At 52.5% G+C, this 26972-nt stretch overlaps 1 protein-coding gene across 9 annotated transcripts in view; it reads right to left on the bottom strand.

Moving 5' to 3' along the window:
- The window catches only part of KAZN (kazrin, periplakin interacting protein), a 1058126-nt gene that overhangs the window by 109736 nt on the left and 921418 nt on the right, over positions 1-26972 (bottom strand). For 8 of the 9 annotated variants that reach the window (XR_012129999.1, XM_073233240.1, XM_073233242.1 and 5 more), the window contains one exon: positions 5559-5750. Coding sequence is in view for 8 of the 9 variants with exons in the window: in XM_073233240.1 (XP_073089341.1) it covers positions 5559-5750 (192 nt within the window). In the remaining variant the exon portion in view is untranslated. Of the gene's footprint in view, positions 1-5558; positions 5751-13537; positions 13733-26972 lie in introns of those variants that run through there. The other variant, XM_073233246.1, reaches the window with a different exon arrangement.

Raw genomic sequence — 26972 nt, 5'->3', positions numbered from 1 at the left:
AAGCCTTGATGTGGGATTTCCCTCCCCATCCTATGCGTAGACTAATTTCTTGCCTTTGCTTAAGCTGCATACCCTGCAGTGATACCCCTCCATCAGTGCCAGCATCACCTAAGGGCTCTAGAGCTGCCCTACCGAAGTCCAAAGCCAGCTTTAACCAGGTAATGCTGGGTAATCCCGGCACAATCACAGCCTACCCTGTGGGCTTGTTGTTAGTTTTAAATGAGCTGAAGCTCTGCAGTGTGTGGCATACAGAAAGTGCTCAAAAATGCTAGCTGTCACCACTACTACCACCAATATCATATCAGGGGATCCAGGAGGAAAATTGTTTTTCATAATAATACTAGGATGCTGTTTGCCTTTTTTAGTATTTGTACTGTTGGTGCAAAAGCAATACCGGGTAAAATGCTGACATCTGAGCAGAATCATGGCAGTGGCAACACACTATACTAGTGGTCATTACGTTTAAATTAAAACTATGCACTTGTCGAAAAAAGGGGGGGGGCTACAGTTTTACTTAAGAATGTCCTTGATGAAGCAGTAAAAATTATTAACTTTATTAAAGCTTGATCCTGGAGTACATCTTTTAATCAAATGGAAGTATATTTAAAGCTCTTTTGCCGCATACCAAAGAACAATGGCTATCATGAGGAAAAACATTTCAGTGACTATTTGAGTTGCAAGCTAAACTAGCCACACTTCCACAGAACATTATTTGTACTTGAAAGAACAAGTGACTAATATACTAACTACAGTATCTGGTGAATTATTGAATGAAGTTCACAAATGAACTAAGTGAGCCTTTCTAGGAAAACAACTGATCATATGTGTTGCCAATGATAAAATGTGGGCTTTCAAGCAAAAATCGGAATTTTTGACAAATTTGACCAGCCACTATTACTTTAACAATTTCTCAAGATTAGAACTTTTCTGATGAGATTGGTGGTAACATTAATAAATGTGACTTTTTGATATTGAATAATGAAGTACATCAACATTTGAAAGATCTATATTACTCAGTATTTTCCAAGTGATAAGTGCTAGCTGTCAAAGAATCATGTGTGGGTACAATTCTGTTCAAAGTGCAAATTAAACTAATGGCTTTGTCTATCATAGCAGAGCACAAAACCTTCATTGGATAAAGTTTCAGATTCTACACTGTAGCAAAACTCTAACAAAGTACCATTTAGTGAGTTTTAATATGGCATCAAAAACTACATCCACAAATATTTAGAAGGCCACTAATATACTCCTCCATTTACATTATCTGTGCAATGCCAGATTTTCAACACATCATAGTGGCCTGACTAAAGAAGCAGATATGAGAATTCAGCAGTCTCCTACGAAATCAGACATTAAAGTTTTTGCAAAAATGTAAAACAATGCTGCTTTTATCACTCAAATATTTTTTGTTTTGGAAAATATAGTTATTTCTCATTAAAAAAATAAGTTTATTTATGCTAACATGTAATGGGTTTATCGCTGCTATTTAAAAATAAAATGTAGATGATTTAGAGATGTTTTCAGTTTTAATTCCTAAAATACAGTAAATAGAGCTAAATTATAGAAAGAAAAGCTCTTTAGGGTCCTTGATTTCCTAAGAGAGTAAAGTGTTCCAGAAACCAGCAAGTTTGAGAAACGCTGTCCTAAGAAAATGAACAGAATTATAAACACAGACTGTAAGTGCAGTGTTATAAAATGGCAAAAAAGAAAAGAAAAAAGTAGAAGCAACTTAAATGCCCAATAATAGGGAAGTGGCTAAATAAGTTATGGTGCCTCCATTTGGTAGCACATTATGTAGTCATTAAAAGTTATGCTTTCAAAGAGTATTTATTGTTGTGGGAAAATGCTCAACATGCCCGACATGCCATTAAATGATTAAAAACAGGAACAAGCAAATTTTCATGATCACCACTTCTGTAATGCCTTGATTCTTAGAGAAATCAAGAAACCGGGAAAATCAATGGCCGCCCCAAAGGGGTCCCTCGGGCTCCAAGCTCACTGCATGTAAGCTCACATGCAGGCTGGGGTATGTTTACACACATGATAACACTATTCTTTCTTAAACAATCATTCAGTTTCTGCCTTTATGCTCACAGTGAGGCCAAAATCCTAAACCAAACATTCTCAGGCTCATCCTTAAAGAAACAAAGGAACCTTCTAAACTCCTTTTCTCCCCAAACTTGATTCTTTTCATTGTTTTGAAGTTGAAACCAGGGACTGATATTTTGGGTGTTTGCTTAAGTTCCTAATCCTCTCATGTGCTGGATAATTCCAGTCTTACCCAGTCCCAAATCAAAGACCAGGGCAGGTGGGCAGGGACCTGCCAGAGTAGAAATCTTTGGGGGGCTTTGTGTTTTCCCACCGTGGGGACACTGATTGTTAACAAGTGTTGCCCAACATCTGCTGCTTCCCTGGCTTGTGAACTTACTCTCATTCTCATTAGGCATATAAATTGCTTTTCAGGCCCCAGCTTCCTTCTGCCCACATCTGTCTGCAATTTGCTCACCACGTGCTGCAGCTAGGGAGGAAGCATCTTATTTATAACTTTGCAGAATGCCAGGCAGGATGCTCAGGTGTCTACTTCACTGCTCTTGGGCACACCACTAACCCTGAGCTTGGATGCGCTCAGGAGGTGAAGGTCTGGACCACCCCTAAAGAGAATCAGGAGACCAACATCTCCAGGCAGATCTGAGGAGGCCTAAGACCCCTCTTGTCTGATAACCACTAAGGGTTTGTACTAATGGTACTGGGTTCTGGGCCAAGCGTTTGATATCTTATTTAATCCTCATGACTACCCTCTAATAATAGCTACTATTATTAGCCCCAATTATAAGACCTATGGTTCAGAGAGGTTAAGGGATTTACCCAAGGTCACATAGCTAGTAATTCATAGAGCTGGGATTCAAGCCCAGATCTGGTTTAGAGTCTGCTGTCCCCATTGCTGAGCTACAGTGGCTTCCTGTTTCTCTTGTCCAGGCCGACTTCATCACCTGGGGGTGTGTTGGTTCAGTGGAAAAAGTTTCTGACGGCTGCTGATTAGCTCTGGAACCTTGGCTAAGTTACATAACAGCCCTGGACCTCGTTCTGGTGTCTCCATCTGTGAAAGGGGGTTAAGACCTTCTAGCAGCACTGGGTGAATAGCACAGCAAGTGCTCAGGACAGTGCTGCACACAGTAGGAGCTTGATAAGGCTTTCCTTCACTGAAGACTTGACAAGTCCCTATTGATGAGATTATTGTTTCTACAAAGAAGCTGCCCCATCAGGCAGATCTCTGGGTCCCTGTGAAGACCTTTGATGAGGGTAAGAAATCTTGCAGCATGGACAGAGTTAGGAGTTAGAACCTGCGTGGCTCTGTGCCCTGTGGGCTGAAAGGAGAGGGGTGCCCATCATGGTAACAGCCACTGCTCATGGAGCAGGAGCCCTGGTAACATGACCTCAGAAACACGGCCTCATTAGTTCACCCTTTATCATCCCATCACTCAGATCAGGAAGTTGAGGCTAGAGAGGGTAGGCTGTCCGTCCCAGAAGCTGGGGATGGGAGGGGTACATGAGCCTCCGCCTACTCCCCTGACCATTCCTTTGGGCTCAGAAACAGCTGAGAGAGGTTTTTCTCCTCTTCACAGGTCCAGAAGGACGAACATGGGTGGGAATTCTTTCCCTGGCCACGGACATGGAAGGCAGGTTTCTGTATCCCTGGACGAAACACTGGCAGAGGTGGTAGGTGGCATCTGACTGCTTCCTGAGGCAGTCTGAGTCTCTCCACACCGTAAAGCTTAGTGAAACCAAAGGATACTGGCTGGCATGGCTGGGCACAGCGGCACTTCCTCAGGAAGATTCCTAAGACTTGGGTCTGCAGCCTAAGAAGGGGGAGGGAAGTACGAGGTCCCTGGCCAGCTGGGAGTGGAGGGCTGTTCACACAGATGTGCCTAGACTGCTGGACGGTTGCACAGAGAAGCGTGTGTGCCTGGCACCAGGACTTCCCAATCATGCAGCATCAGCCGGGCCATAACACACACCACCTGCCCACTAGGGCCTGACCAGGCCACCCAGAACACTGTCTGAGTAGCTCCGACAGGAAAGGATCTACCTGCCTTTAAGAGTGACACATGTTGCTGAAAGAACTCATAAAGGATGCTGTCACATCTGGGTAAGGGCGCACCCCAAAACCACTTCCCAGGCTTCTCAGGCTGTTAGTGGGTGTAAGGACAGACAGACAGCGTGCGGATGTTCTGCTATCCCAGCTCTGGGCATCCTGCTATGGCAGAGCCAACTAACTGTCCAGCAAAATCCACTCTCCTCTTTCCTGCTTCCCTCCCAGTTAGCCTGGAAGCTGGACATGGACACCATACTGGAAACTACATTTCCCAGCACTCCCTGCAGGCAGACATGGCCACATAACCAGGTTTTTGTCAAGGGAATCTCTGGTCTTTGGTTTCCCTCTTACCCAGGGCCTCTCCCAGGCTGAGGGGAAAAGAGATGCCCACCAGCCTGAAATGCTCCTTGTGACAGTCACAGAATGAAACAAATTCTTTAAGCTGCTCTGTTTTGGAGTTCCTTTGCTATAGCAGCCCAAAATCAACCTATGTAATAAACCTGTTTTGGCTTCAAAAATGCAGTTTTCAAAGAGCATTTATCTAGTAAATGGTAAGTGGAAAGTGGAAAGCAGGTTGCCAAGTTTTACTGCCTTTTCTCCCTCCAAGAGAATCAAAGACACTACAAGGGGCTCACGGGAATCAAGGCAGTCCTGAAAGGCTATGTTCACGCCAGTGTTTCATGCCAGAGTTCCCCCAGCACTGTTAGAGGGTGGATTCCAACCTTTCCCATATAACTTTTTGAGAGCTACCTGCCTCTGCTCCCACACCCCAGAATGTGGGCAGGTGGCTCCTGGGAGAGGTGGGTATGTCAGCTGCCTGTGTCCCTGGCCAGCTCTAAGGAAAGCAGGCTGACTACGTGGGCCCACTGGCTCCCTCATTTCTTAAAGCAGTTACTGGCTGCAGACACACCGGCCACACAGTGGTTACGGGTGGTCCCTCTTGGCAAGAGAACCACTGGACACCTCCTCCACATTCTCTCCCAGCCATGCCCCCTGCCTCCTCAGTGGGGAGCTCCTCCAGACCAGCCAGTGCGGGAGGAGGCCCAAGCCCCCCGCCGCCCAGAGACCAGGAGGGAAGTGTGGGGGGCAGTTGCAGAGACTCCAGCACGTCCACGCTGCCCCATGACAGGAGGTGTTGAACGACTGACTCCAAGAGGGCTGGGAAAGGAGCGACCCAGCTGCTGGGTCAGCATCCTGGTTCAGCAAAAATGCCCACCGGCCATTCACACCTCAGAGGGGGCCACCCTGTGACTGGCCGTGATGGAGAACATGTGGCCACACGGGAGCAGGGAATGACCCTGCGAGAGGCAGAGATCCACCCCAGAAGGGATGGGGCAGCCTCGGCTGGGGGTCTGGGCACTGGGGGCCCCCCCGTGTCCATGCCATTCCCCCTGCGGCATCCCCTGCGGCCCGAGCCTGAGCCAGGCCTGGGAGGGAAGAGAACCGCCGCCTGCACGCCACTCACCCTGCAAGGCTTCTCTGGCTCTGGCTAGCTCCTGCTCTTTCTGGGCCAGCTGGACCCTGAGCTCCATGGCCGTGAGGACCTCGGGGGACTTGCCGCCCTGCGACTCCTCCAGGTCCTTCGTCAGCATCTCCTTCATCTGCCGGAGGAGGTGGACTTCCTCTTGGAGCCGAGCCACTTCTCCCCGCAGGAGCACTAGGGGAGAAGGCACACGGTTAGAGGCAGGGGTGCTCGCGCACGCATGCTTAGTGCTTCTGGGGTCGGTTTGAAGGTGCTTGGCTTTTCCTGTCTGCTCTGCATTCAGGGCTTTTCCTACGTTATTTGTTGGGAAGAAAATCCCCAAAGCCACTACATTATTCCAAGAGCGCCACCTCTGGCCCTGGGTCCCCTCAGCGGTCTGCAGAGTGTGCCGAGTGGGACCTCCCCCGCCCCATTCTCTAGGACTCTACTGGGGCAAGTCACTGCACCGAGGGCATCCATTCCAGAGGTCTTCTTCCCTGCAAAGGGCAGGAGCAAGAAGGAGAACGAAGAGCCGATAGGAGTCAGCATCACAGCTGCGAGCCAGCGGCACGCTGCGTGGAGCTCCGTATGAGTGATCTCATGTAATCCCACCCAAACCTCTGGAGGCAGCTACCACCATCATCACCCCATTTCACAGATTAGGAAGCTGAGGCTCAGAAAGATTAAGTAACTCCATGAGGTCATAAAGGCAGTAGGTGGCAGAGCTGGGATTTGAACCTATACCTGGCCAACTCAAAGCGTGAGCCCCCAGTCTGACACTCAGGAAACAGCCCTAAAAAATGCACACTTAACATTTCCCATGAAACACACAGCCTCAGGAACCCAGCGCTGTGCAGAATGCGAACTTTAGCGCCCGCACTTGCAGGAAACCAGAGTCTGATGGGCGGTAACAATGGTGACACCCTGGGTAGGGATGTCCAGGGCACTTAAACTTAACCCTGCTTGCAGGAGGTCCCCTGGGATGAGGCCGAGGAGAATGTGGTGTCCGTCACGCCCTGGGGGCCTTGGGAAGGTGCCCAGAAGGTGTACACCCCCCCAAGGGAGCCTGTAAGCCAGCTCAGGCCCGCAGGTTGACACCCCACACCCAGGTCTGGGTGCCTGGGCAGCAAGACACGGAGCCATGGGCCCTGTGAAGCAGGGGCTGCCGCAGACTGTGTGTGCCTCTGTGGGGATAACCCTTCAGAGAATGCACGCTCGCAGCCAGGATGCCAGCCTTTATTCACCTTAGTGAATGAATAAGGGAAATTTTAAACAATTCACTGAAGCCAGCCTTGGAGATCTGGCCTCTGCCTACATCAGTGAACTCAAGCACGGCTCCCTCCCTCTTCCCCACCCTCCTGCTGCTCTGGTCCCTCTCTTAGTGCCATGTCAAGCTCTCTCCAGCTTCAGCGCCTTTGCCCCCACAGTACCCTCCACCCAGAGCGCGCGGCCCCTGTCCTGTTCTTCCTGTGGCAGCTTCCTCATCAGGGCCACAGGCCTCCTCCGAGAGGCCTCGTACACCCTGCCTCACACTGCCTGGGCGTGCAGCCTTGCCTGTGAGGCTCACGCTGTGGCACAGCTTTGGAGTCACCAGGTTGCCCAGCTTGGCCCCCTCACTGACCAGGCATGTGGTTGTGAGCCAGTCCCTTCCCCTCTGAGCTTCAGATGCCCCATCTGTAAAATGGGTCTAAACCCTCATGGGTTGAGAGGCTCCAATGAGACACAGGAGGTAGGTGTCCTCACACGGGGCGCACTCCACATGCACAGGAAATGCTCCCCGGGGCCCCTTACCCTGTCTGTGCCCGGCCTTCTCTAAGTCCCTACAACCTGCCCTCCTCCAGATCCTGGGCCTCAAGGCCGAGCAAGGCAGAGCCAGGCGTGGGGACACAGGGTGAGCCCAGGGGAGCCAAGTTGAGGCCTTGAGGACAGAGGGCTCTGCAGCACCAGAGAAAAGGTGGGAAAAGGTGGCTCTGACCTCAGTGGTTTCTTTCTTACCCCTCCTCTGCCTGTTTGAGGAGACGTCTCCCCATCCCCCCACAGAAGCCAGGGGCTCCTTTGAAATGCAAGGCACATTGCCTTGTTCCTGCACTGGAAATGCCCCCTGGCTGCCCATCCCAATGGGCAAACATACCTGCCAGGCAGCAGCCTCTGCAGCACCCTCTGACGAGTCCCTCAGTCCACCCCGTTCTTTCAGTTCTGGAAGGTGCCAGACTCATCCCGCCACAGGGCGCCGGAAAAGCGTCCTTCCCTTCCTCACAGGCTCCTTCCTGTCAGTTGGCTTCAGCCCCACTGTCACCTCAGGAGACCTAAAGCGGCTCCCACCTGCTGTCCCATTGAACAGCACTTTGAGCAACATGAACACAGCCCCTTATTCGTGTGGGGGCCTTGTTACCATCCGCGCACCCAACGGGTGCAGCTTCCTGAGAGCAGGCCTGGTCAGTCTGCTCCGCCTCATTCACTGCAGGGTCTCAAGTGCCTGGAACCGTGTGTGACGACTCATGACAGTCCAATGACTCTCTCTACCCACCTATGCATTCAATAAGTTTATGGGCACCTACCCCATGCCAGATGCCACCCAGGCAGTGGGGACCCCTGGGTGAATGTCACAGGCAGGTCCCTGGCTGCTCTGACATCAAATGATTCAGGCACAGGCTGGGAACTGTCCAAGTCCTTTAGCAAAACTGCAAAGTAGGAGGTTTCCTCCCCTCATTCCAGGCAAATATGTGCAGGTTGCCTACATGAGAGGCCCGGTGCAGAGTATCCAGAGAGGAGAAGGACACCCTGGGCCTCAAGACGTCTCCAGTGAGTGAGAGGTACCACACTCAGCGTACACAGCACGCTCCAAAAAGCACAGTACAGAGGAGGAACTGCATCTGCTTTGGGAGGGCACAAGCACATTTGAAAGAGGCTTGGAAGGTTGGGGGCCAGTGAGCAGGACATATGAACAGAGGCAAGGAGGCTGGGAAGCCAGAGGTCCCTGGGGGACCAGTGGATGGGTATGAGGCGAGGAAGAGCAGAAGGAAGCCTGGAGAGGTTCACCAGGGTCAGATTATAAAAGGTCTTAACCCTGACCACCCCTCTGTGCCCCCAGCCCTGGCTTGCCATCTCTAGCAGAACTTGACTCAAATTTCCATCCTTACTCCCTGCCATAGACTGAATGTATGTGTCCCCACAAAGCTTATGTTAAAACCTAATCCCCAGTGTGATGGTATTTGGAGGTGAGGCAGTAATGAGGGTAGAACCCTCGTAAGAGACCCTAGAGAGCTCCCTTGCACCTTCTCTCATGTGAGGACACAGGAAAAAAAGAGCCATTTCTGAACCGGGAGGAGGACCCTCTCCAGACATTAAATCTGCCAGTGCCAGGATCTTGGACTTCTAGTCTTCAAAACTGTGAGAAACAAATTTTTGTTCTTTATTTTTGTTAGTAGCTAGAATGAGCACAGACACTCTCCTTCAGCAATTCTTCCCAACTGCCCGGTCTATCAGGGCTGGTTCTCACTCAACTGTCACAAAAAGCCTATTTTATAATAAGGTGTGAGTGACTGCTAACATATTATATTTACATTACCTTACATGTAAAGGACAGGTGTGTTTTTGTTTGATTTTTTTTTAAGGGGTGTGACTTCTGGGCTTCCTCAAACTGCCCTGAGGAAGCCCCGGAGGTTGCCTACTGTGTGTATGGAGACAGCAGAGGATTCCACGAGACCTGGCTTCGAATCCAGTCCTGGCCAGGGCTCTGTAGTGACCTTGAGCAAGATTCATTATTTCTCTGGGTCTCAGGTGTCACATACACTACTTGGGGATAATGCCAGCCATTTAGGGTTGTCAGCTTTAGCAAATCAAAACAGAGCACAGGAAAACAAACAGAACCCCCAGATGCACAGTTACATTTGAATTTCAGATTAACAACAAATAATCTTTAGTATAAGTATGTCCTAAATATTACACGGGACCTACTTATACTAAAAATCTATTTGATGCTTATATGAAATTCAAATTTAACTGGGCATGTGTGCTGTTTCATCCAGCACCTACTCCCATTTTGGCACAATGAAGTGGGACAGTCATGAAGAGGGCTTTGCCAGAGGACCTCAGAGGTGACAAAGGCACTGTTCTGTGCTCTTACTTGGAGGAGGCACAGCCTCCTCTAAACCCCTGTGCTTAGATGCGAGCAGAGAACAAGGTGGGGCTGGGGGCCTTTCCTGGCTAACAGTGGCAAGGGCGGATTTTTCCTGAGCTCACCTTTTTAACAGGGGTACCTGACAGCTAGGCTCTGCCCCTTGAGTCAGGCTTTGAACCAGCAGGAGGGCGGGACACCAGGTGTGGCACCGGTAGGAGCCAAGTCTTAGGAGACCAAGCTGGAAAAACAACTCCACGGAAAAAGACAGGCTTGTGTAAGCTTACTAACTGCACCTGTGTGCACTGGGTGGGTGTGCAAGCCCAGATCTTGCACACCCCGGGGCCCTTCTAGGGCCAAAGGTGCGTGACAACCCTGGACCTTCAATCAGAGGGAGCCTCATAAGACTGAAGCCCATTTAAGGGTTCTGGGATCATGGGTAAGCACTTCCCCTCTCTGGGCCTCAGTTGCCTGCCCTGTAAAATAGGGGGTGATGGGAATAAATGAGGCACATGTGCAATGCACTTGAATGTACATGGCACAGTGAACACTGTGGGCGTATATGTGCGTGTCACATCACACCCACACCTCTCCTTCCCCTCTGGGCAGAGGGGAGTGACCATATTTCTCCAAAACAATGAAGAAGCTGGAGTTGGAAAATTTGGGTTTCTGTCTCAGAGGGATTGCTACCTTGCTGTGTGTCCTTGGGCAAGTCACTGTCCCTCTCTGTGCCTTCATAGTATCTTGCCCTTAAAAGGACCCACTCTATGAACCTAGAGGAATGCTACTGATCATGCATCTCTCCCCACTGGTGGGAGCAGGGTCCCTGCTTGACTCTCTAACTGCACTGCTCAGTAGGGTAGCCCTTAGGCACGGGTGGCTATTTAAGCACGCACACCTAAAAGGAAGGGCTCTGTTCCTCAGGTACACAAGTCACATTTCAGATGCACACGCATAGCTAGTGGCTATGGTACTGGACAGAGCACGTGCACAGCACGCCCATCACTGCACAGGGTTTACCTAGCCAGAGCTGGTCGTGAGGGCATGAGCTGGAGAATAAGTGGCATTTATTAAGCACCTGGTGCAACACAGGCCCACAGACACACAGACAGGAGGAAGCCTTTTGCCAAAGGTGGAAGAGCTGCTGAGGAATGAGCCACTGCTTCTGGAGAAACCAGCCTGGCCCTTGCCCAGGGGCAGAAAAAGGGAAGATCAAGCATGTACCTTTCTGTCGATGCTGGGTAACCACAGTGCCCTCGGACCTGGGGGCAGGAGGGCAGGTGGTGGTGAAAGGGCCCAGTACCAAAAAAGCCAGACTCAGCTGAGCTCTCTGCAGTAGAAGCAGGAAGTAAGCGTTGCCTGGGAGACGGTGGCTCTGCAGCCCTTGGGGAAGCTGCCAGTTACTAATAGTGTTGCTCTGGGGGCTGGGTGGGGAGGGTGGCCTTACCGGCAGGCAGGTCATGCAATGGCAGCAGTCCCCAGGTGCCTCTTCCCAAGGGCAACGGGGTGTGGCAAACTCACTCAAAGGTGGCAAAGAGAGCAAGGGCAGACCCTGCCCTTCTCTAATGCATTTCCTTTCGTTTCCAAGAGCAGTTGAATGTCTGGTGTTTTAAAAATGCCACTTTCCAGCCTCCCTTGCAGCTATGGTTGTCCCTGTGACCCAGTTCTGGCAGATGAGATACAGGAGAAAGTCCCTGAGGACTTCCTTTTAAGGGAAAAGGGCTTTGCTTCTTCCTTACCTTCTTGTTTGGAAAGTGGACTTGTAGCTGGAGCTACAGCAGCCACCTTGAACGAAGGAGGCAACGTGCACACGGCAAAACTGCCAAGCGGGGAGAACAGTCTCTGGGGCCTGGATAGCACAGCTCAGCCCTGCACCTGAATCAAGATCTGGAGCAGCGCCAGGGCAGGGCTGCCGGGCATAGGAGCGCCTTTGATTTCACTGCTGATTTACCAGTTCACCAGAAACGAACCACTGCCACCTATGCCATAGGATGAGTCTCAGTTCAGACGGCTGCTAAGGGCTTCTCGGATGTGCCTGTGGCTGGCTCAGCTGTGGAATCCAGCGAGGCAGAGGAGGAGGGGACTGTGGAGGGATCAACAGAGGACAGAAAGGAGGTGACTGCTCCTGGCTCTGGGAAAAGCCACAATTTGTGAAAAGCCTTTTCCAGGCTTAATTTTGTGAGCTCACACTGTCAGGTACAGGAAAGGTAGAAAAGGAGGCGAGTTATTTTCCATGGCTGTAGGGCCCCACCCGAGAACTGCGTGAACAAGGCGACAGGGGGCCTGAAGACCCCTACAGTCTCCCTGTGAGTTTACATTGGTATGCCCGGCCTTCTCAAGATCTAAATATTACTAATACTATAGTTACTGTGTATCACAACAATTTCTCCTCTACTAACACTTCTTGAGCACATACTATGTGCTCCAGGCTCCATTGTAAGTATCTTCCATGGCTTAATTGGTTTAATCCTCAGAACAACCCCACAAAGTAGGATCTGTTCTCATCACCCTGTTTCACAGACGGGGCAGTGGGGGAGCAGCACCAGTGTTTGAACGGGGCCATCCAGTTCCAGCCCCTCCGCACAGGCTTACCTCCCACACTGCCACCCTGCAGGAGGCGAGGGCAACAAGGCCTCTGGGTGACACAGAGGGAGCCCAGGACTAAGTAGGCTTGCCCTGGTGGGTGAGAGAGGATGGCAGTGGGGTCAGTGTGCCCCCAGTCGGGTATGAGCTTGCTCTTGTTTCCAGCCGTCGGCGTGGGCCACAGTGTGCTAGCCACTCCATTAATGGCCCTCCTGGCCCGCCACCAGGGGCGCAATCCCCGTTAGCTGCAGAAGGATGTGGTCCCCGAGTCAGCCTGTCTGTCCCACAAGGGCAGGGGCTCCGTTCCACTCACATCTGACACCCAGTGAGGAGCCCATTGCTGAGCTCTTGGCAGGCCTGCAGCAACGGTGCCGAACACAGTGCCGGGGCAGAGGTGGGACAGGCACCTGAGCCCAGTCCTGGCTACCCCATTTCCTAGCTATTTGACCTTTGGAGGAGTGATCTCTAAGCTTATCTGAAACAGTCTCCTAGGACTGTGGTAAACATTAAACAAAGCAATCATCTAAGTGGAAACATTCAGAAAGTTCTAAATGAGGGTAATACATAGCTCTTCATGAGCATTACTGTAATGGAGTGCAAACCGCCCTGATACTCTGACAGGAGGCCCTGGCCTCAACAGCTGCACAGCCTGGATCCATGGGCCTCCAAACCCAGGAGGCATGGGTTAAATGGCAGAGAAGGCTGAGCTCCCTCCCATTTGTGGAGGTGGCAGAGGGCAGAGGACTGAGTGGAGGCCAGGCGCGTGAAGTCGGCGAGTCCAGGCTGGGAGTGACTGTCCCGGGAGGGCCATTATAGGTGGACACCTTGATAACACCCAAGCATACATGTGTCTAAACTCACTGAGCTCAAAACTCACCGTACCCTTCAGACCTGTGCGTTTCACTCTATACAAATTTGCCCTAGAAAAGAAACCTAAACATAGCACATATAACATATTTCAGATTTTCCACTAAAAACTCACTTTAACGCCCCTCCTCCGGCTGCAGGTGCAGAGCCCACCAGGCCCAGGCCCTCCAGCCGCCTCAGTGGAAGTGGCTCCAAGCCCCACCAATCGGGAAAGCCCTGTGGATGGATGGCCTCCACTCCCCCCGAGGCCTGTGTTATAGGAAACACCAGGTATTCACTGGAGCTACACACCATGTGGGAAAGGAGTCCAGTGCCAGGAGTCCCACACAGCCCCAGGCTAAACGGAGGTCACTTTCAGATGACGTAATGCTCATGCAAGCCGTGGTTCCCTTCAGGTCCAAATACCCTTTCTCACCGAGATGCTGGCTGACGGTGCTGCCATGCTCTGAGCTGGGCGCCACACCTTGGGGGGCTGTAGGCTTCATCTCACTGGGCCTCACTGCACCCCGTGCAGGGCTGGGGCGGCCCCACCTGAGGCCTGGCGACACGGGACGACGCGGGATCAAGCCCAGGCCTGCAGGCTCTGAAGCCGCTGCCACAGAGAGGTGCAGTGTCAGGCTGTGAGCTCTCAGTCCCTGCTACTGTCGGGACTGCTTTTCTTATTGTTATTATACTGGGTGTGGGCTAAAGCCGGGTCAGGTGGGGAGGTCTCAGGACACTGGGATGACACCTGCTCTAAAAATTTATTCTTGAATTTGTTGCATCATCATGGTGACAACAGTAACGTTTTTTTGAGCCACTCATGATTCTAAGTATTCACATGCATTAATTCTCAATCCTCACAATCATCCCAGGGGACACACCTATTTTACAGAAAAACCCAAGGTGTGGAGAGAACATGGGGTCGGGCTGCACAGCCTTTCTTTGCCTGGAACCCTTTCTCCTGCAGGGACAGCAGCCAGACTGCAAGCTGCCCTCAAGGCAGGCAAAAGCCTTATGCTCCTCCCAGGGCCCATGGCTGTGCAGGGGGCCCTCAAACCCCATCCCCTAAAACCGGAGAGTCTGCATCCTTTCCCAGCCTGGCAGGTCCAAGGTTACAAATCCCAGTCTCTTGGCTAAGCTGACCCAGCATCCGAGTGAGGCTGAGAGTCCTGGATTAGGACAGCCCAGGGCAGTGGGGCAGCATGGCGGCCCTGGGTTCCAGCCCCAGCCTTCAAGGGCCTCAAAGCTCTGTAAATGCCTGAACATCCACTGGGAACTTCAGCCAGGTTGGTCTTGAACTTAACCGTCTGCCTGTGGTGAGGGAAATCTGGGAACTAGTATGTCCAACTCTTGGGAAGAGCCTGGGCATGCCTCCATCGGTGAGCCTGGCATCATTTCTTTCTGCTCAGTCGGCCCCCTCAGGCCCAGCCCAGGCTCCCCTCTTACCTGGCCCCTGCATAAGGAGCTGGAATCGGCCTTGGTGGACCACCTCCTCCCCGTTCACCATGCAGACTCTCCTGTCCTGCCCCAGCTCCCCCGCATGCAGATACAGACCCACCAGGGCAGAACAGGCCTAGCAGCAGAGGGGCAAAAGCTGGGACTAGGGTTTGCTGGAGATTTCAGTGTTCTCTGGGCCTCTGTCATATGATATATAAAGCTTGGGGCTAATGGGGGTGCAGTATGGCACTCACCAAATTTCAGAAGATTCTCAAATGATACCCAGCTACTTCTCAACAATATTATTCCCAAGGCTTCTCCTAAGCCTGAGAGAGCCACCTGGTATTTCTTCCTACAAGGTGTGCTGGGGGTGGGCACTGCAGGTACCCAGGTAATAAAGCCTTTGTCTTCTTCCTATTTCCCAGTGACGTTTTTCTTCCTTCAGGTACCGTTTAAGCGATCTTTCCTGCACACCCTGTTCCACTGCAGCTACTGGCCCATAAGCATGCTTTTCAGCCAGACTCTCCTTGGGCCCCTGACTGCCAAGCAAATCCTCTTTCACAACCATGCTGCCTAGGGGCCCACAGTTCTTGCTGGAGAGCTGTGCCCCCTGGCTTCAGATCCCAGAAATCCGATTCACTTTAGGGACAGCGGTGTGCAGCCTTTCACCACCCACACCAAGCACCAACTCAGTGGTGATTGTGTGCCAGGCAACAGTGCAGACAACGTTCCTTCCCTGGAAGGGTGGCAGTCACAGGCTCAAAACCAGAGATGCCCTGGGGAAGTCAAGGGATGGCAAAATCTAGCACAGAGCCCCCTAAAGCTAAAGCAGAATGAAACCTGAGGATCTGCTCTGCAGAATGTGGTCCCTGCGGCCTGGCCTGATCCCTAGCATATGCCAGTTTGCCGCTTGAGGTTCTCGCCTCCTGTGTCTACTGCATAGCGAGCCCAGAAAGGACGCTGTCTGGCTGCCTCGGAGTGCGTGGCTTGATGCTGCACTGACAGCCAGCAGGAGCCCCACGGTGCTCCGGGGTCTGCAACGACTCAGCAGGTGACTCCAGCTCCGGGAGGAATGTGAACATCTGATGCCATCTGGCTGGGGCTGGGAGAGACAGACACTCTCCCGTCACCCAGGTGGCTGAGTCCCTGATGGGCAGCAGAAGCAACTGCTCTGCCCCAAGCCCAGTGTCCAGCTCTCCCCGCGGTCTCGAGGAACCTGCTCCTCTCTGCTTGATGGAGAGGAGGGATGGGAGATGAAAGGACCAGCCTCTCCTTAGGGCCTAGACACTGCATCCTCTGGCTCCCACTGAAGTCATTTTCTGGCGGGGATGAGAGGTGGCGAGCTGAGGCCAGCTCATCGTGTTGGGTGGGCGCTGTCCTGGGACACTCTTTCTGTACAAGGAGGAATCTCAGCACACTTGTCAAGCTGAGCCTCAAAGCCACAACTTCCTCTGGGGTGCTGGCTTATCCTGCTTTGTCAAAATTCCTCATCATACCTCCTGGATGGGGCAGATGTCTCTGTTGACATTTATGAACCCCCTTCAAATGTAATCCATTCTGGCCAATCAGGGTATTGAATCCCCCTGGCCACTGTGACTGATTTAAGAGGGGGGCACATGACACAAGTCAGTCCCATCATAGTCAGTGATGCTGGTAGCGATCTTGCTGCTGAGAGGGGAATGCCAACGAGACAAAGTCTGCATTCAGATGATACCTGTGTCCTGGATCACACCACACCTGAAGCCAGGGTCTACCCTGAGACCCGAGCCAATATGTTCTTAAGCCAGTTTGAGTTGCATTTTCTATCCCTGCAGTGACCAGTCAGCCTGGCTTGAAACCCCGGAAGGCACAAACTTTCAAGGTTCTGTCTGAAGGCTATTTCCAGACATTTCCTGCCCCATTCAGCCCTTCTCCTCTCCTCCCACCTGGAGCGGTCTGCGAGCTTTGATCCCACAGCCACCTTCCTTCGCCTGAGGGTTCCAGCTCCCGCGTGGGCGCTCTCTGTATGCCTGGCGCTCAGCCCGTGCCCACCGAGTTCTCTAGCCAGGCCTGTGGGAGCAGTGCTAGTGCTCTCTCCACTTTGCACATGCGAGACAGAGGCCAGGACAGGTGGACTGCTTGTTCAAGGCCACAGAGTTGGTTCAAGTGGCATAGCCGAATCCCAGCTCGGAGGTCTGATTGCAAAGGTCATGTTCTTAACCACCGGACTAAGCTCCCAGCCCTAAATACCATGCTGTGTATATTTCTTAAGCTGAATGCCACGACCAAGAGCCTGACAAAGCTAGAATTACTTTCCTTAAGCATTGGTAAACACATCCAGGTCCCCCATCCTTGGTTCTTACCACAAACTGCTCCCCTTTCCGAGGCGGCCTGTCTCCTAAAGGAACGCATTCAGGAAAGGACGGCAACCACAGGGTGGCGTCGGCTATTTCCCTCTGCTTCACGGTGCCTGACTCTCACCTCTCATCCTTCCTTCCTCTTCGCCACCCGCCAGGAAAGAAAATTACAAAAACGCAAAGAGGAAATGTAAAAAAGGCCAGGCACGGTTACACCCACCAACCTGGGACACTGCCTGTCATGCAAGTGAGTGCAAAGCTCATCACACACCAGGAGGAACCAACTTGACGGAGGCCAGGCCACTGCAGGGAAGAACCCAGGCCTTCCCTTCCTTCCCACCCAAGTCTGAGTCAGCAGTAGAACACCTGCATCTCAATTTTCTTCTCCACCTGTTACCAGAATGCACAGAGCAGACAGAAGCTGCCCATCCCCCAGAGCAGGTTCTCTGTGTCCGGCTCCTGGTGGGAGAGTTACCTTCCTAAGGAGACTGTGGGAAGAAATACATTTCTATCCCCATTTTATAGATGCTAAACTGAGGCCCAGAAGAAGGTGTCTGGAACCCACAACCTTGACTGCTAGGTCCCTGGCTACTACGACCTGGCAGCCAAACTGGCAACATGCTTTGGCTGGAACATTCTGTTCAGCCAGTGTCAGACACCAACGCAGGGGTTAAATGCATTGAAATGTGTAAAGCATGCCGAAGGCCCCCGCAGATGTAAACAATTACGCAGAGAAAAGAAGTGGGCGACCAGGGCCCAGCCGATGGCTCTCCTCAACGTCATCGCGTGAGGGTGGCGAGTCTGAAATCCCCACATCTTCAGATCCGTATCATAAACAGATCTGGGCTTTCAGGAGAATTTAAACCAAGTCCAGACTGTGGCTTAAACAAACAGTAAACCCGGAGGACTTACTGTCTCAAATGTGTCTTCAGAAGGTAGACGAAGAATGTGTTTCCTGCTATGCCATGACCTCTATGTCCCTCAAGTTCCTCATCTGTAAAATGGTGACAGTGAAAAGGGGCCGTGGTTCTGGAACCTGCTGTCTGGCTCAAATCGTGGCCCTGTCCTTTAGTAGCTGCTTGACTCCAGCAGGTCATCTCCCAGGGCTGCTGTGATGTTCTACAAGTAATAGATAAAAAGCTCCACGGGCCAAGCATGGCACAAGCCCTCAGCACACAGGCAGGCAGCCCTCATGCCATCTTCAAGGACACCTGACCCCACGGAGGGGGCGGGAAAGGAAGAGGGTGGCTTGCCTTCCCCGCCTGTCACTTGCTGGGAGGTGCTTAGGGCCATGGAGCCTGCAAGGGTGTAGGACAGCTCACCAATCCATATAACTCACTCCTGATTATTCTCCAGCCCAACTGAGCAGCTGCTCCAGGAAGAAATAAAATATGCTTTGCATACTTTAAATATTTCACTTATGAAAACTGGCAAGAGCCGCTTTTCTAAATTGTTTAGCAATAAAGTAAGTTATGAGCACCACTGGAGGCGAGGCTCTCACCGCTGGAGGCCGGGCAGGGGAGGCTGCCGGGGTGGGGGGCGGGGAAAGAGGCAGCAGGCTGGCCGCCAGTGTGGAGCCCGCTGGGGCTTCCAGAAGGCGCCATCTGGGATTTTTCAGAGGGGCAATGGGATCACATCCTGGTGTCCTGATGTGGAATTGGATCCTTTCCTCTGGAAGCCAAGCCCCGAGTGAGCGCGGGGGCAGTGGGGAGGGGAGGGCCCTTCCGGCCTGGGACATTTTCCCACACTCCAAGGGCACCCCAGTTTCCAGCCAATCGAGTTAACTGAAAAATTACCTTGGGCTGAGAAAGAGCAGGCCCAGGCCACTGGGAACTGGTTCACGGGACTCCAGGGTGACTGGGCTTCAACAACCTGCAGCTGGAAGACCTGGAGCTGTGCTCAGCATTCCAGGGAGTGGGAAGCTCTGCGTGCTGGACGCACGTCCTGTGCAAACCCCAGCTGCCTCAGAGGGCAGCGTAACACCCGTTTTGTGGATGAGCAAACCAAGGCACAAAGACCAAAGGCCTGTACTTGGGACGCCATGGGCCACGGTTGCGGGTCGCCTGGCTCTCCCTGTGCAAGCCCTCTCCGGGGTTACTCTGCAGTGTGCCACAGGGCCAGGGTGCCAGATCCTGACAAACCCCACGCAAAGGAAGCACAGGGCACACGGAAGCTGGCGAGGCCGGCCTGGAACAGGATGGCACTTTCACATGCAGAACGCTGGGCTCAGGGCAGATATTGCTAAGCTGAATAGAGCCCTTCTACCTTTTTCTTCAGAGTGCTCTTACCTCTGGTATGTTCATCATCCCAATGCCCTGGAAACATGACAGTGATGGGTTTTATTGTCCTCCTCGAGGGGAGTCAACCCAGGGAATAGATCCCCTCCCTTTCAGCCCGCTCACCTGGGGAGTTTGGGGGCATGAGGCCTGGGCCCAGTGCCCCCCTTCGTCCTCCCCTGACCTGTGCAGACTCCTGGGCACAACTGAGACTTGTCAGGCTGTCCCATCCTTCCCTGTCCTCTGGGCCTCTGATCTGCTCAAAGGGCTGCAGGTACCCACCATGCCGGAGTGGTCCGTCCCATCTCCGGAGGCCTTTGCTGTCACAGATTCTGAGACGCCAGAGGAGACCAAGGGGGCCCCCCATGACCTGTTCCTCCCCTCAGTACGCTATGACCTTCAGGACTGAAAATGAACAAAACCAATGAGAAAAACACCCTTATTTCACTTGGAGAGTTTCAGCACTGTGGTCTGTGAACCAAACATATAATCAAGATACAGAAAAACGTGGGGTTTTTCTTTGTGGGGAAGGAGCAGCAGGATGCTGGCAAACTCTAGTCCCCGAGTTTCTGGCAGGCCTGTCAGAACTCCCTCCCCCACGGGAGGGCTCACTCTGAACACAGAACCTGCATGTCTGACTTTTTGAGTTTTGACAAATACTCCACTCGCTGATCCCTTTAACTGAGAAGGCAGCGTGGCCTAAACGACTAGAAACATCATAGGGGCTGACAGTCGGGGCTGAATCCCAGCCACTTACTAACTCCCTGTGCCTCAGTTTCCTCATATGTAAAATGGGGGCAATAGCACTACCTATCTTATAGGGTTGTGGGAGAATTAAATGGGTGACTGTACACATGTAGTCACTATACATAAGAAAACAGTGCTTGGCACATGCCAAGTGCCCCCTATGTCCCGGTTCTTGTCCCTCCGTCTCCCCCTTCTAGGAGCCACAGCCTTCTGGTTCTAAGTCCAGCCCCCGCCCGGCAGCCTTGTCCCTGGATCCCCAGGAGTTTCTCCTGGAAAATCCTGACCTGAGCCCCCAGGCAGGACATTCTTGGCTGAGAGGTCTCCAGAATGGGGCTCCCAGCAGGTGGGAGCTGGTTGCTGAGGGAGCGGCCCACACGATGCTCATATGGAGGCCTGGGGAGCTCCTCTGTTTTGCTGCCCACCCCCTTTTCCTTTCCTCCACTTTATGGACTGAAAAAGGAAGAGATGTAACTTGAATTCCTGCTTTGAGCTGCCACCGACTTGCCACCGAGCGTTTTGCCTGTCTGGCCCACTCCACCAACCTTTTACAAAGGTCAAATGCTTATTGCGCTCCGCATGCAGCCTCTTGGGAGAGCAGAGAAGAAAACTATTTGAAAAATGTAAATTGAAAAAACCCCATGGCTCTCTACCCCACCCCCGCCGCACACACTCGCTCACAGGCTCACACACGCATGCAGAGCTCACACCCAGTGTCCCAGCACCTCAGTCTCAAAAACAAGAAGGACAAACAAGCCACACTGATTTTTCACCAGTGGTGACCAGCTCCCAGGCTGTCTTCCCCGGATGACTACAAACGTCCCTGCCAACACAGACATGGGGATCTCTTGTACAGAACAGCATTCTTGCAGGTCTTTCTGGAGCACCTCCTGGTAGGAGCCACATGTGCCTCAGCACCCAGCACAGCTCTGACCCATGGTCTACGCCCCAGAAGTGCCTGTTAAGCTGAAGCCAGCCCAGGGCACAAGCTCAAGGCAAAGGATGCCTGAGATCAGGTTAAAGCCCCCCAGGACCAAGCTTTCCTGGCCAGAGGTGCTTTCAAGACCACACATGCTTTTCCTGGAAGCCTCTCTCTTCTACCATCTGCCCTTGACCCCAACTAAAGCCCAGCAGGTTCTAGGCCTGGCTGCTGCAGAGACAGAGTGTCTATTTTATTCTCTTAAGTCAGGCTCCTGCCTTTCCTACTCTCTTGAGCTGAACTTCTAGATCTTTCCTCTTTCTTCTCTCTACTCTGCAAACTTCAAATCTGGAACATCAGGGCCTTTGGTTGGGGCCCCTTTTCTGACTCACCTGAAATTCTATGGATCATATGTGGCTGCTTGAAGGGGAAAGAGAGTAGCTATGTGTAATGTGGGTATACATGTAATGTGGGGACTGGCAAGTGGGGGATGTAAAATGGAACACGCACACATTCTGTGGATGTTTAAAAGCTGCGTCTACGGTTGGACAAAGCAGCAGAAAATAAGCCAATTGAAGAAGTAAGTGTCCTAACCAGGAACAGGTGTTTGCATTCTAACTCGACTTGTAACAAGCAAGTGCCCTGTGTCCCCTGGGCTTGCTGCCATGTGCCTCTGGAATTGCAGGCTGATCGCTAGTGAGGCCAATGAGGTCACTGCTCCCGCAATGGATGGCACAAAGCTGTGGACATTCCGGGAATCCAAAAACCTCAGTTCGAGCTCTGGTTGTTCTTCAGCAATGAGTCCTGGACCATGAAGTCCAAACTCAGGAGGTCAGGGACAAGGGGACAGCAGCCTTCTGGTCCTTATCCAGGTAAGAGGACAGCATGGAACTGAGCAAAGACCATAGCAGGGCCAGAGAGTTTTCAGCTAAGATCTTTTCAGTGACTAAGAAAATTAACCCAGGATAACCCCACTGCTCAGGAAATTGCTCCTGCTCCGGATCTCTGGAGAAAGCTGTAAATCTCTTTCCAAATTAGCATTTTCTCTGCATGCACACCTGCAAAAAGCTCATTTTGGGGAAAAGGATGAAAAAACCCAGACCCCCATCCCACACTGACATGTCCTGGAAGGCAGGTAGCTGAGCATTTCCAGACAGAGAAATTCAATCTCCTTTTTCAACTGGTTGGCATTTAATGTATCGTTTTTCTCTCCACCTTCATCCACCTCTTCTTATAATCTCTTGGATGCATGCAAATGTTCACAGGACCCTCTTGCCAAGAGGCAAGCACTGTTTATTTGACCATGGATGCTGCTTATGGCCCCCAAAAGGAGTATGTGAAGTTGCCATTGGGTTCCTTTGGACCTACGAGCTATCAGCACGGGGTGGGTGGTGCAGGGTGGGCAGCACAAAAGGGGAACAGCAAGCTAGTCCCAGGCTATAGTGCCAGCCACCCCCTGCCCTAGCAGCTTTCCAGGGAGTTCTAGCTCCCTCCCTCCCTGCGGCTCCCAGTGGGGGCCGCCTGATGTCTTCGGGCTCCTACGGAGTCCCCTTAAACAGACCTCAGGAGAGCAGGAACACAGTGCTCCATCTGGGGAACGTTCTTCCCTTGCATGGGTAAGAGGAGATTCGGGCTCCAGCAGCTCTCACCCACCCTCAGAAAGGGCTCCCGGCTAGAAACGAGAGCTGGAAGCTGGTCAGGCTGGGAGGATCAAGGCAGGCGTCCTGTCCTCCACCGCTGCGCCTCCCAGCCTGGAGCACATTCTGCCTGGCTAGGGGGATAAGACATATGCAGAAATGAAGCTGGTCCAGGAAGGAGTACGGGTTCGTGAGCCAGGGCAGCCGTTCTCACGTCAGAGGGGTTATCGTGTCAAGGAAATAGATTTAGTCTCTAAGATCCTCAAGTGGTAGGACAAGGACCAAAGGCTGGATGCTACGATGAGATTGATCAATATAAAGGTGAGTGAAGGCTTAAAATGAATACGAAATTGCAGGGGCTGCCTGGAGACAAAGTGAGTTTCCAATCCCTGAAGGCATTCAAGCTCAGGAAGAACACCCGTGCTGGACACTATGTGTCAGCCTGCCTTGTGTGCCCCACATTCCCTAAGTTAATGACTTACCCGTGGAAAGAAGCAGCTAAGGATACCTGGTCCTGCCAGGACAGTCACCTGAGCCAGGGTCTGCCAAACTATTGGTTAGGCAGAAACCACAATCAGATTCTCTGTCTCCCAGGCATTCAGGAGATTGGAAGGTATGCAAGAGTGGGGCCAGGGGCCTACTGGCAGAGGAATAAGGCAGAGGGAGGCAGCGGGGAGTCCTTGGGTGGTAACAGGAAGGAGGCAGGATGGAGAGAGGGCACTGCCCCAGCCTCCCACTTCGGTGTCCAGACCCCACGTGGCTGGCCTTGGACTTCTGAGGTTGCCTGCTGTGTCTTCACAACAAGCCTTCCTTTGACTTGAGCTCCTTTGAATAAGGATCCACTTCACTGAGGTGGAGAGAGAGGCCGAGCTCCAGGCGAATAAGGACACCTGAAACACCAGGAAACCCTGGCCGGGAATGCTGCAGCGACCGCGGGGTCCTCCCTGCAGGACGGCAGGGCTGGCCGAAGGCTCAGCCGTCAGAACCCCGTGAAGCAGAACAAGTCGTGGGAGCTCCCCAAAGCCAATCCCTCTCCCTCTGATTCCGGGGCTCACACATGGCCTGTGCTCCTCCACATGGACCTCCTACCCTCACTGCTCAGCACACTGCCTGGACCCTGACCGCATCCATAACGCCATGGAGAACAAGGCCAGCATTTAGCCCGGTCATGGCCAAGACCTTCACTATTCCAACAGGCAGAAGAGCTCCCAGTGGGCACACACCCTCACGTATACACACCCCACCCTGGAAAGGCCCCCTGCCTACTGCCAACGCTAACCCTGTGCTTAACATCACTTTATTATTCACAATCCATTTGAGAGGGCTTATTAATAAAAGAGCAGCTCTACCTGTACCTACTGCATACGAGGCCTGCAGGGTAAGTGCCATCATTCCCATTACAAGGTAAGGAAGCTGAGGCTTAGCAAGATTAAGCAGCTTCCCAGCTGCCCCCAGGCCCGGCTGTGGGCCTGCCACGCTTCCCAAGTCTCTGACAAGCTGCTGCCAGGTGCCCGCCTCTGAGTGGGAAAACAAAGCCTGAACAGATGCTGTCTCCAACAATCTCCCCCCAACAAGACCTCACCCTGCCCTAGGGACTTTATCTCCTATTCATCATTGACCCTGGACTTGTCCAACCTGGTCATCTCTCCAGTGAGCCTCATATCACTCCAGCACCCATTTTGGTATAAAACGAATACAAATGACATTTACTGACCATCTACTATGTGCCAATGGCCATGCTAAGTGCTGTGCATACACCATCTCATTTAATTTCCACAAAACCCCTACAAGGTAGGGATAGCATCCCCAGTTTACAGATGAAGAAACTGAGGCTCAAAGAGGTTAAGTAGTTTGGAACAATGTGCACCCAGGCAGTACAGCCCCAAATATTTGGTACATGGTCTCCAATGTCCCCACATTCAGAGTCCTGGGCCCAGGTACTCGTTCCAGTGTGGGTACTCCCTCTCCTCCACCAGGCTGATACCAAATGAAATGGGCAGCCAGTGTCTGTGCCCTAAATGATGCCAGGCACAGAGGCGAGCCAGCCATGCCCTTTTGCTAAATTCTCGCCTTCCTGGGCTGCCCACCCCTGCCTCACTGTGAGAAGGTAGCATCTGCCTGCTATATGGATTCAGGTCATCTCTAAGGGGGATCAATCAATGTTTCCAGGGAGGCGGCCAAGCTCCAGACACGGCCTGGAAGACCTGACTCCCAAAGGAGAGGCTGAGAGGAGCCAGATGCCATCTGGATGCCCGAAGCACCAGATGCTGCCACTGACCTCGGTGTGCTCAGCAGTACAGGGCTGTGGCAGGCAGCTGGCGATGGGACATCACAGCATGCATTTATGCTGGCCCTCGAGGGAGCAGGCCCTGGGAGGGGGTGCTCAAAGCAAACCCACCAAACTCAGGAAGCCAGCAGATCCTGGGTTCCTTCTACAAGCCCACCTGGGACAGGTGTGATCAAAGCCGCAACCACGGGGAGGGGAGGGAGAGAAGGAACAGAAGGTCATTGCTTATGACCAGGACTGCACAGGAGCATGAGGGCGGCAACTGTCTAGGTTGTCTTTGAGGACAGAGACGGAAGGGAAAGGGGAGAAAGAATGCACAATTCGTAGGGGAGAAAGCTGTTTCTCCACAGGGGCTAGAACAGGGCCTGGCCCATAGTAGGTGCTCAAGAAAACCGGCAAAGCATTAACTGACAGGGTCTGCATCTCAGGTCTTCCCCTTTGAGCCTCACAACACCCAGCAAGGGACACAAACACACATTTGCTGAAGGAACTATCTCACATTCTGAAGGGGACAGCCCCTGCTCTGCCACCCAGTTTCCATTCCTAGGGATAAACACACTCCCCTACTTTCCTCTGGCTAATGTACCACTCTCAGCCTGTGAACTTGGGGTTGGCTGAGGGCTCACAACCCCTACCACAACTTACTCCAGGAAAGGGCACACAACCTACGCTTGGCCAATCAATGCGTTCCCTGCTAGCAGACCAAGTGATTGGCTCAGAGCCACCGCATGATTCAAGTTAACCCAATGAGAGACAGTCCTGGGATTCCCCGCTAGAAACACCAGGAAGGAAGGACTTTCTACACTGGAATCTTGGAAAGGCAAGTGGTGCTTAGACTCGCCAGGGGTCACTTTTGCCACCAGAAAGGATACAGCCCCAAACAGATGCAAGTTGGAAGACGACATCATTTGAGCTCCTGGATACAGCTATGCCTGAAGCTAGACAGACCTACTTTTGATCATTTCAGTTATGGGGAATTACTGACTCCCCTTCCCATGAGTCAGTTCCAGTAGTATTTCTGTCATTTGTGACTCATATAGTCCTGTAACTCCATGACTGTCTGGGCAGGTGGTTGGAAAGTGAGAAGCACAAACAATACAAAGTTAGTTTTCTCACTAACGAACAGTTACTGAGCACTAAGCATGGGCCTCTCTGAGCCTCGGATGCCCCCCGAGGGATGGTGATCATGCCTCTTTACCTCACAGGGTGAGCAGGAGAGTCCCTGAACCCTCCTACAACCTGTTGTCTTCAACATTAAGGCCACAGCTGTGGAAGAGATGCTGCTGCAGGGAGGCCTGTGCGGAGCTCACCCGCATCTGAGCCTCTGGCTGGAGTTTGCAGAGCTGCCCCGCGTCTCCTATTCCACAAGGCTGCAGCCCAGCCCAAGGAGGCAGCCACAGGCAGCTGCCCACTGGAGCTGGGGCCTGGACAGAAGGAGTGTGCCTAGCCCTTCGGGGAACCAGGTCTCTCTGCTAGCCCTCACTTCCTGGTCTGCCACGCTGAGTTGAGATTGGACAAGAGAGAGGCTCTGTGGGCTCTCTCAGTAGAGAGAGTCTGGCTGGACTCCGGGGTTGAATCTGACCTCTTCTATTTCCTGGCTCTATGGCCTGAGGCACATTTCTTACTGTCTCCGTGCCTCGGTTACTCCACCTGTAAAATGGGGTGATTAATGTACTTGGTTTATCTGAGCTGTTTAATGCAGGAAACCCTGCAAAACAGGAGTCCTTGCCTCAGGTTCCCCTGCATGACTTCCACCGAGTGCACACAAATGATGTCAGACCTTATAGGGAGTGTCTAAGGCGATGTGGGAGATGGAGGAAGAGCAAGGGTCTCTCTAAGCACACAACTACTCAGAACGCTGGTTTGTCCACCTGGCAAATGGCAAGTCTCTTGAAAAGGACCCAGCAAACAGGACTAGCAAGCCAGCCCAGGAAGCAGGAAGGCAGAGCTGGCTCGGGGACAGCAAGAGGGCGGGGCTCTGTCCCAGAGGTCATCAGGGTCGGCTACAGACAGAAGCCCAGGCACCTGGGAGGTCTGGTCACACAGGGACACATGGCCTTTGGGGGAAGTCCCTGGTCCTACCCCAAGGGCGTGGCATGTAGAGAGGGGAGAGGAGCTCCAGGTCATCTCAAACACCCTTGGAGCTGCCCCAACACGCCATCAAACTTCCTCTAACCAGTCCCAGCTGGCGGCAGTGCCCAGGTAACCAGGGTTTTGGCTTCGGTGTGACAA

Source organism: Manis javanica, chromosome 4, assembly GCF_040802235.1.
Source record: "Manis javanica isolate MJ-LG chromosome 4, MJ_LKY, whole genome shotgun sequence".
In the NCBI taxonomy this organism is placed as follows: domain Eukaryota; kingdom Metazoa; phylum Chordata; class Mammalia; order Pholidota; family Manidae; genus Manis; species Manis javanica.
The sequence above is the reverse complement of the archived record's forward strand: the minus strand, read 5'-3'. Positions and strand labels throughout refer to the sequence as shown.